The sequence below is a fragment of the Pinus tabuliformis genome, chromosome X (genome assembly GCF_031772625.1).
Source record: "Pinus tabuliformis cultivar Carrire ecotype Pingquan chromosome X, CPIR1, whole genome shotgun sequence".
Lineage (NCBI taxonomy): Eukaryota > Viridiplantae > Streptophyta > Pinopsida > Pinales > Pinaceae > Pinus > Pinus tabuliformis.
In genome coordinates this window covers 388,982,645-388,993,875 of record NC_142308.1, presented here as the reverse complement: position 1 = coordinate 388,993,875, position 11,231 = coordinate 388,982,645, and the positions used below count along the sequence as shown (strand labels likewise).

The following is an 11,231-nucleotide window of genomic DNA, read 5'->3' as shown; positions in this document are numbered from 1 at the left end:
GAATGCCTACTCGTATTTATTGTTGTCTATTTTTCTAAGAATCTTCATGCTTATGTTAACTATGTGACAATGTTATGAATTCCATAAGATGTTCTAAAAATCATGGACCATTCACATGTCATTATCAACTAGTTTTAATAATGAGTAAAATCTTTATAATACATAGTCTAAGTTTAATAATGGAATTGAAACATCATTATTGAATATTGAATGGAATGCCCTTTTGAAAACTATAGCGTTAATTAGCACAAGGTCTAAGAAGATAGAGATATGTTACAAGATTTGAACTTCGGTCATGTATTACAAAAGTTGTGTCAAAGTTATCACTAGACAATGAGATAAACACACGTGCACATGTATACACTCAATTTTCAAGCAAATGATTGTAATATAAAAGGAAAATCAAAATGAAGACATTAAATAACACACAAACCATAGTCCATGCCATAACAATTCAATGATAAATTGCATGATGGTGGTTCATGCCAATAAGTGGAGGAATACCTACCATTGATGCAAGTGTGTTTGGAAAGGCCACTATGTCACAATAAATATCCCTTGGAGTTATTGTATGTAGCAAATGAACACCATTGTCACTAAAATTCTTCATTATTTATCCTTATATCTCCAAGCTTGGTAAGAAAAGGTTTCAGGTAGTGGACAATTGGGTAGAGGATGAAACAAATGAGCATGCAAGTGGGGAAGGAACGGTTTGAATGTGCCACAAAGAAGAAATGCTGATAGTTTTATTAAATAGAGATGGAATGATTGGTCTAGAGTGATTTAAGGTTTGCTTTTAAGGAAAATGTGGACGTGCAATCTTGAATGGCTTCCTCTTGAAAGCTTTCTTCACATAAATGAATGTCGGTGGAAATTATTTAAATCATAGCTAAGAAATTTGCAAATCCAACCAATAAACACTTTACAATAATACGACATATCCTTTTTTTAACCGAAATTTGAGAATATTTATTATAGAATTTTTTTGTAGTTGAGCTCATAATAAATGTGCATTATGCTAGTCTTCCTACCTAGAGAAACAATAGCAACCTATTTCTTGAGAGTTGACTATGCTTGTTAACAATGGATATTTTTTTATACTAGTTTTCCTATCTAGAGAAGTAATAGTAACCTATTGCTTCAGGGTTGACTATGATTGTTAACAATGGATAATTTTTTGAACTTCAACATTATATATATACTAGGAACGTAATTTTTACAGAAAGTTTCTCTTAAACAACAAACTTTGAAATACATTAAAAAAGGATCGAGAAGGAGTTTTGATTCTTTAGGTGCTGCATTTATTACTGAGCCAAGTTTAAGACATTCCATTGAGCGTTATAGAGGAGAAGTCTACTTTTGTTGTTCCCTCTGTTGGGGATCTGTGGATGCCATCTTTAGTCGTGTAATATAAGACCTAAGCAATTGCCCCCAAGCAGAGGGAGAGTTTGGCACAAAGTGAAATTTTTGAGCAACAAAAGCTTCAAGTCTCTATTTTCTATTTCTAAAGCACAAATGCACTGAGTTGGATGGATGAGGATTCCCATGAAAACTTTGTTTGTCATGGATCCCTTATTTTGATGATGTGAATTGCCTTCCATTGCCACAAGTTGAGTAGAAAAATTTGTTGTCTCGTGTTTAGTCCTTCAATACCATCTTTATGCCTTTCAAAAGCTTGCCTTATCTCTCTATGTGCTTTGTAGTCCATCATTGTATGGTAGTTAGAGTCACAAAAACTTAGGTCCCCTATTCTCTGTAGATTCTCCAAGTAACTGTACTTTCCAGGGTGTGGAGTAATTATTTGAGACCCTAGGATTCACCATCCAATTCTCCACTCTAACACTAACACTAGACTACTCTTCCACATCACGATTGGCGCGCCAATTAAAGTTAGAGAAAAAACTAAAAGATACAAAAATATTTTGCCAATTTGGGGGGCAATGTAGCCTAACAGAGAAAGAGGAGCCATAAAGGTGAAACCCCCACTGCAAAGACCATTGAGTCCATAAAAAAGATGGTAAGTGGGGGAGAAAATGGAGTAACCTTTGACCTAGATTGGTAAAAGTACATTAGCTTCAGAGCTAGGCCTAATTTGAATGTCTAGAGCCACTTTCCTTTGTGAGTCATATACTCAATCCCACTAGCGTCCCATCAATACACGACAAAGGAATTATAGACGTAGATGGAGCAAAGAATGAACATGCAAGGAGTGTAGTGTGGTCATATTGACCAACTCCATACTCTGTCATAATTAATGACCATGCAACAAAGACCTAAGTGTCATTTCTAAACCTTATTATTTATTCAGTGCATGGAAGGGTTAAGGTATCTGTTGTGCATCTTCCTCGTAGTTCATTTTAATAAACCCCATTTTGCCCTTTCTGCCTAGTTAGCTAGATGGTATGCCTCCAAGTTTTGTTCCTTTAGGACACATAAACAAGTGACCAAGTCTAAGGTACCTTTCACCTTCCATGTTCTTTCTAAAATTGAGTCCAATTGGTAATTTTATAATGAGAGGTTGAAAAGTAGGAACTTGACAATTAAAAATGAATCTCCAATCACTATTAGCTTAGAAGTATTACAAACTTATGTTTGATCTACCCTTACAACAAATCATACCCTTTGGCCACATTGTTGGATCCTATACAAGTGACCAAGTCTAAGGTACCTTTCACCTTCCATGTTCTTTCTAAGATTGAGTCCAATTAGTAATTTTATAATGAGAGGTTGAAAAGTAGAAATCTAATTAAAAATGAATCTCCAATTACTATTAGCTTAGAAGCATTAAAAATTTATGTTTGATTTACATTACAACAATTCATACCCTTTGGCCACATTGTTGGATACTATTCCAAAATTATAAAGATAAGAGTACACTTTGATTCCTCTTAGGCCCACACACTTCCCACCTCTAATATAACATATATTTTTTCATTAAAACATAATATTTTTCCTAAAACTGCTTTTGCTTGGCTAAGAGCTCGTCTTCCTCGGACGTAAGGAAACAGGTTAACGGCCCAAGACCCAGAGGCATCTGGCAGGAGTGAAAGCCTGCTCCCTTACGGACCACCAGCGGGTTATTACAGGTGGCGTGGTTTTCCTTGATAACGGTGATGAGTCAAACCGACATTCGCGGATAGCAGCCAGAGATGGCTGTCCTCACTGTTGGTTTGACACCTGAGTTTGATAGGTTTTGCCACCTTCGGAAAAAAATCAATAAATTTATATATTTTTAATTAATAACTTCTAAATTACTATTTAAAATAAATTTCAATCTTTTAAAAAAAAAAAAAAATCAGTTTTAATTCTTCAAAATACTCTATTACTTATGTGTGATTCGATGCCAACCTACTTTTCTACGCAAACCCCTCTGCCCCGTAAAAAGTGAAGCATGTCGCTTTAAATATTTGAACTTTCAGAGACTAAAGACTCAATAAACTCCCACCAAGATGGCGTGGGATGAAGGCCCATTGGCAGCCAGTCACATCACCCCGCCTCACTTTTATTTAAGGCTTCCTTGGCCCACTGCACGTTCATTAAAAGCTTGGAGTGGATATGAGAACGGAACGATATGAGAGCGAGTACGTAGTTAAAGAGAATTTGAATTTGGTGTAATTCATGGTTTTGTTTAAAGTAGTCGCGGCCTAAAAACTCAGGAAAAGTTAACGGAGAGCCGCGGAGAGATCCAGATTGAGAGATGGACAGCAGTTGCAGCATTCCAACTCTGTCAAGCAGCGGCTTAAATCCTTCTGTTTCAATATGGAATTCTACTCGAATCAGTAAGTCTGAATTCATTTTTCCTTCACATTTTCTCTGTTTACAGGATTACGTTTTCTCTTAGTGCGTTTTAATGGCAGATGGATTGGGAATAAAAGAGAAAGAGGAGATGAAGGCTATAATTGACGAAATGGGTATCAGATCTGCCCATGCTCAGAGGCTGAAAGCCCCAGTTACAGACTACAAGAGGCTTCTTTCCAATTCCCACCAGCTTTATCTGTTGACAGTACCCCACGATTCCCAGCCGAATACCGTTACTGTGAAGGGACTCTTGAAGACCGGCGTCAAGAACCTGTATATATGGAGGCAAAATGACCAGTATTCGCAGATTTCTCCTATATGCGTTCTGGACTTTTATGTTCATGAATCTTTTCAGAGGTCAGCAACAGACCCATTGCATTTTTTTGGGGTAACATAATAAATATATTTGTATTTGTTTACATAGTAATTGTATACAGTCTTGCTTGTATATGTCATGAGACTCTTACTGTTGTGCAGGACTGGGATAGGAAAACTGCTTTTTGAAGCAATGCTGGACAATGAGAGTAAACGGCCGCATCAGCTAGGGTATGCTTCTCTTTTTCTTGATTAACCCAGATAAAAATGGATGCATTGAGTCAAGCATTAAAATGAAGGTATTGAGTCAAGCAAGATCTCAATTTATGTTTTTCAAGAACCTCTCAAGCAAGATCTCTGAGAAACCTTCTAAGCCATGGTGAATGTCTAATAAGCACGGATGTGAAAATTGGTTGCCTAATAAGCATCCTGTTAAAATTAGCTCTGACCATGACCACTTCATAATCTTTTAGAAGCTTTGTAAGCCATAGTGAAAATGTAAGTAAAATATAGCGAGAATGTGAATGCCTAAATAAACACACTGCAAATACAAGTTCCTGATAAATATGCAGTAAAATTGACCCTGACCAGGGACCTTGGCCATGTAATAATCTTCTATTTTAGTTCACCAGATTAAACCTAGATATAAACCCATTACTTCTATTTTAGTTCACCAGATTAAACCTAGAGATAAACCCGTTACTTCTATTTTAGTTCACCAGATTAAACCTAGAGATAAACCCATTAAAATAAATCATGATTACGACGTATAGGATTTATATCCTATTTGGTCTATTAGGTCACACAGGGTATAACCACTATAGTTGATCAGCGTTGCCACTTGCGTTTTTGATGTCTCTCCTATGTGATGTTGTGATGCTTTCCTTTAAAACTAGAATCCTCCTATTTGATGTTGTAATGATTTCCTTTAAAACTAGAATCAATTATAGGACTTCATCAATTCAGATATGCCTATTACTGTTGTCCGTCTCATTACTAACTTAGAGCAATTGTATAGGTTCCTGAAAGCTGTTGTGTTTGTTATAAACTACTCGAATTCTTTATAATCTTATTTTTCTGATGAATTGGCTTTAGCCTCACGATTTTATCCATACGTGACCTCTGGCCTTTTGTTGGCCATGGTTTTTCATATCCTAACGTCGTTTCGTATTCAAACATTTATTTTATTGTCTCTGTATATAAATATTTACATTAATTATGTACATCACGATCATTAGGTCACCATTTATCATCTAATTACCAGAATCCCCTTCATCCTCTTAAAGGTCATATTCACTGATCAAACACCCCAGCCAAAACCTATAAACAATTTACACTAAAAATACTTCATGGAGCTGAGCGAAACTCAATTAGTCTCGAGCTCGTATATTGCATTTCTGCTCTACATGCGTGTCATATGCATGTGTAACACCCTAGTTTTTTTTGACCCTTGGAAGGTATTGGATCAGATTATGTAAATATTATAAATGCATGGTTATAAAGATGGGTGTTAATTCATGTGAGCTTAAATAAATGAACTTGTAATGTATATATTGTAAACATGTCTTGTATGGATTCATAGTGTGGAGCTCAAGGCTCAGACTTGACTAGAGAATGGCCAGGCATATATAGGCTGTAGTTGTGCTTTCTATTAGATCATGTTGTAGAGTTATCATGGTGCAACTCTATGCTATGTAAAATTGCAATCTTGGTATATACTATATGTTGAGAAGTATAATTCGGATAGGAACTTCCACACACATTCTGTGAGAAGTAGTTTGAGATATTTTCGAAAAGTAATTCTATTTTTGGAAAAAGTATTCTATTTTGTAATTCACTTTAGTAAAAAGGTGAAAATCCTATATTTATACTTGAGCTTAAACCAAGGTTGCACGAAACGGGGAAACGGGTACGAGTTTCCGAAACAGGAAGCGATACGAAACACGACCTCCCCAAATTTTGGAAACGGGGAAATGCAAATATCTATATATATATATATATATATTAGGACATTTAAGAAATATGTGCAATCATAAAGCATATATGATACGTTCTAATTTATTACATTATGATAAAATTGTCAATTGTCAATGTATAAACTATAAGTATCTAAATTTACATCACATTTACTCATGAATAATCACACAATGAAAATAGAAATATCCAAAATCAGCCACGAGAAATTTCTAATTTTTTGTCTCGTGATTGATTGGGAGTCTCCTCCTACATAGTCGAATGACCTTAGTGCTCTTGATTAAATACAAGTTTCATACCCTAGTACCCTACATTCTCTTGATTATTGGGAGTCTCCCCTGCATAGAGGGCTTTGTTCTCTCGATTAAATACAAGTTCCATACCCTATTACATGATAAAATCCAATGGAAACATTGCAATCCCCCTAATCTTGAAATCTTGAAAAACAGATAAGTTTGCTGGATTTTGAGTGAGATCTAAAATTCTACTTTCTCCGTATGAAATCCAATGAGGGCGAAACCACTCTCAAACATCCTGAGTCATTTCATGGTAATGTTAAAAATTTAAGTAAAATGATGAAAATGAAAAATAAAGGAGAATATCACTTTTACTTTAAGAATTTAACATTACCATGAACTGCATATCAACACTAGGGCAAAAGTTCACTTTTATAACTTTAGACAGGCATCTGTAAGCAACTAGAAGTCACTAGGCTAACGTAAGAATAGATTACAAAACAAATAAAAAAAAATTAAAAAAAACACAAGTAAACACTGAAACGTGGATTGTACGGCCCTAAAATGCTTTTCAGGGCCGTACCAAACGCGTTTTAGCGTTTCGTACTCGTTTCTGTACGGAAACGCCCTCCTACCCCACGTTTCCTGCAACATAGGTTTAAAATTGTATCCCATGCATGACTTAAGCAAGGAGAAGTCTTAAAAAGAGATTCTCTGCGAAAAGTAAAATTGAAGCAAGTTAGAGGATTTTACACACACTTGACCAGTTGAGTGGTGGAGAGAGAGCAGCCAACCAGGGAAGAGGCTTCTTGGGAAGCATGTAGTTTGAAATAGCAATCTGTACATTTCTGTATAGTTGTATGGACAGATTTGCACAGATTCATACAGTTGTTTGAAGTTTGAACAGGCCCGTACAGGGTGTACAACTATTATTTGGGTTGTTCAATAGCTTTTTGCTGTTTTTGGGATTTCCAGCAAGCTGTACAAGCTCATTTCAGGGTGTTTTCTGGTATTCATGCATGATGTTTTGGGGGCAATGTGCGGAGGTTTCCTTTGAAGGAATGAACAACTGATTTGAAAGAGTAATTATCTCTGCGGGTGAAATTATTTTTTTTGCTTCTGTTGTTTAATTTTTAGCCATGTGTGATTGATGCTATGATTTGAAATTTAATTTTAACTTTAATTAAATTCAACAATCTACTTGTTCAATTGATATTGTAAGTATATTAGTCATTTAGGGCTTGAAATTCTAACATCGTATTAGAGCTTGATCTTTGATTGAGATTCTTAGGGATTTGCAATAGTAAATCTATTTTAGGCAAGGACCAATAGTAAGGGAACTTCAAAGTTTTATTTTCTGCTTTGGCAGTTTGTGCAGTAGATCTTAGAGATGGCAGCAATTGAGCTCCGGTTTGAGGACAAATTGGATGGTGTCTCAAATTTCATAGCATGCTCCCACTACTCGATATGGTAATGGTTGCCCTCCCAAAAGGGCGAGAAACTCCAGGTATGAAGAAACTAATGTTGTAGAAAAGCAAAAAGAATTTTATTTTATTTCCGCCCTCACTACTACCTCTCCTCCAGACACTTTGGATAATTGGTTGATTGATAGTGGTGCCTCAAGGCACTTCACTGGATACAAGGAGGGCCTCTCAAACTTGATTGAAAATAAGAAGACTAATTTGGAGACCATACTTGGAGACAATGCCACCTACCCCGTGAAAGGATAGGGACTATCACTCTTCACTTAAAATCAAGGTCAAACCCTTCATCTATGAGAAGTAGTGTATGTACCCGATTTGAAGAAGAACCTAGTGTCTATTTCTGCGATGGAGGATAAAGGCTTCAAGGTAGCATTCATTGATGGAAAGGTACGTATTTGGCAAAAAACCCTAAAGATGCATTTACACTTGGATTTAGGGTTGAAGGTCTCTATCAAGTGGGAGGAAGTCCTTTGGGACCTTTGACTTGCGATACTTTTCTTCAATCTGAATTATGGCACCGGAGATTTTCCCACCTTCATTACAAAACCTTACTCTAGTAAGGAAGATGGTCACAGGTATGCTTGAATTCAACATAGATCATGAAGGTGTTTGCCATGGTTGTGCAACTGGAAAAATTACAAGGGGAGCATTCCCTTCAAGTGAAAGTCAAACTACTGACATCCTTCAATTGGTCCATTCTGATCTATCTAGTATGTTGCCTGTAACATCATCAGGAGGATGCTTATACTATGCAATTTTTGTGGATGACTTCTCTCGCAAAACGTGGATCTATTTCTTAAAGAAGAAGGATGAAGTGTTCAAATGGTTCCATTCTTTCAAAGCCTTGGTTGAAAATCAAATGGAACTGAATATGAATCAAATGAATTCAACAATTTTTGTAGAGAGGTTGGCATTAAGAGGGAGACAACCGTTCCATATACTCCTCAACAAAATGGAGTTGCTGAAAGGAAAAATCGAATAATCATAGAAGCTACCCGTGCCATGCTTTATGACTAAGGCCTACCGAAGTTCTTATGGGGAGAAGCTGCCAACACTGTCGTATATGTTCAAAATAGGAGTGCGCATCAAGCATTGGATTTCAAGACACTTGAAGAAGTTTTCACTGGTAAGAAACTTGATGTTTCTCATTTTAGAATATTTGGTTGTCTCGTGTATTTTCACGTGCCTAAAGAGAAAAGAAACAAGTTAGAAGCATCTGGGAAGAAAGGAATATTTGTGGGCTATAATGAAACTTTGAAGGCTTATAGAATCTATGTGCTTGGTCAAAGAGAAGTGGAAATAAGCCATGATGTCACTTTCGATGAAGACTCCGCCCTTGGGAAAGCCAAAGATCTCCCTATCCCAAGGAAAGACAATGATGATGTTGCAGGAAAGTAGCATGAATCTCTGATAGATGAACCAATGTGTCGGAAATACTGAGAGGGGGGTGAATCAGTATTTCTTTTTCTCACTATTGTTTTACTAGTTAAAACATATAAGTTCAGAATACAAAATGAACAGCAGGAATAAATGCTTTTATTAATATAACTGTGCAGTAAAATAAATACAATAAATAGATTGTCACAATTGGTTGCCAAGCTCTAACTTGGACTTTGGTGAGGCTCCAACCTCCTGAGCACCAACTCTATTTTGCCAAGACACCAATTGGAGCACCAACTCCCAAGGACTTCAATCCTGTTCAATTCTGAGGCTCCAACCTCTTTGGTATACACTGGTGTGCTGCTGCGCTCTTTTCAGCTTCCACTGCTTCTGTTGCCCCCTTTTCTTCTGCTGCTTTCACTATCTCATGCTCAGGTTATACCGTTCACGAACAACCACTACAGTTCTCTGTTTTTGCTGCTTTTATATGCTCCATGCCCCTGTCCATTCGTTTCCTCTTACATGCTGGCTCTTTGGCTTCCTCCTCACTTGATCGCTTGACACTTCGACTTCCATTCCTTTGCTTCTTCTGTCTATACAAGTGTTCCAAAATCTGAGTAGAAAAACCCAAGCTCCCCTTTCTTAAATAAAACTCGGCCCTTGACCTATGGTTAATACCTTACAGGCTTTATCGGAGGCGTTTAATCACCCATCGGAAGCCACCACCCGAGCGTTTTAATCAACCATCGGAAGCCACCACCCGAGCGTTTTAATCACCCATCGGAAGCCACCACCCGAGCGTTTTATCAACCATCGGAAGCCACCAACCGAGCCTTTAATCAACCATCACTGAGCGCTTTAATCAACCATCACCGAGCGCTTTAATCGACCATCGGAAGCCACCTTTTATTCGGCGCTTTCTATCAATAATCAACCATCGGAAGCCACCACCCGAGCCATTAATCAACCATCAGACAGGCTTTATCAACCATCGCACAGGTTTTAATATATACCTTAACTTTGCGGCCATGTATCATATAATACACGGAAAACATTATAAACCCCCGCTCTAATTCAAATGTCGGACTTCAATTATTATGCACCCGCCTTTACAATTATCGGCGGGTCCGGATTTCGGCGGTCGCAATAACTCTTAAGCCCAGACCTCCGACGAGGTGCGGACCCGATATGGCTTTAGACTCCCTTTAATATTGTTTCGGGTCCGATGAACATCGGCGTTCGCTGTAAACAATAGACCCATTCCTCCGATGTAACGCAGATCCGATGCCTCCTTACATTTCTTCCTAAACTGAATTCGGATCCGTCATATCGGCGGATTCCTTATCGGCGAGTCTTGATGGGTTGCGGACCCGATCTCCTTTAGGCTGCTCCAAATATAATTTCGGCTCCGGATGATTTCGGCGATTGCTACCTCCGCTGCTCCGATGCGATACAAGAGTTCTGTGGACCCGATATGATTTTACACTTCACTTGATAATAGTTTCGGCTCCGGATTTTGCTGATGCGATAAGGATTCTCTGCTCCGCGGACCTGATATGCTTTCTATTTTGCTTGATAAGAGTTTCGGCTCCGGATTTCGGAGCTTGCACCTTGAACAGTTCCGACATTCTGGATGCGATATATTATAGACTGTTTTTAATAAGTCCATCGGGTCCATGCCTCTATCGCAATCGGCAGATTATAGCGCCATCCCTTATGACTTGCGATCACTGCGAATGCGATATGATATTAAGCCACAATCTATATTCTCGTCGGGTCCACAACCGTATATCGCAATCGGGGGTTTCGGGAGTGACAACCCTTTGAGACCAGTGACATAGCGGATGCGATATTACATTTAGCCAATTTATAATGGAGCAGTGGGTCCGTGTTATTATATCGCCTCTCTCTCTCTCTCTCTATATATATATATATATATATACTCCTCAGTACTCCCGATAGTTCTTCCTTTGGCATTGTTGTTTGTAATATGTGCCCGCCGATAGTGTTAAGGTATATATATATGGGTTTTCTCCTCTGATGG

General features: G+C 37.8%; 1 protein-coding gene across 1 annotated transcript in view; it reads left to right on the top strand.

Annotated features, from left to right (window-relative positions):
* Positions 1-3,527: 3,527 nt before the first annotated feature.
* The window catches only part of LOC149140171 (uncharacterized), a 73,293-nt gene continuing 65,589 nt past the window's right edge, over positions 3,528-11,231 (top strand). Inside the window, exons 1-3 of the mRNA XM_089449783.1 lie at positions 3,528-3,779; positions 3,858-4,155; positions 4,276-4,344. Coding sequence (XP_089305909.1) covers positions 3,698-3,779; positions 3,858-4,155; positions 4,276-4,344 — 449 coding nt within the window. The 5' untranslated portion in view covers positions 3,528-3,697. The remainder of the gene's footprint in view (positions 3,780-3,857; positions 4,156-4,275; positions 4,345-11,231) is intronic.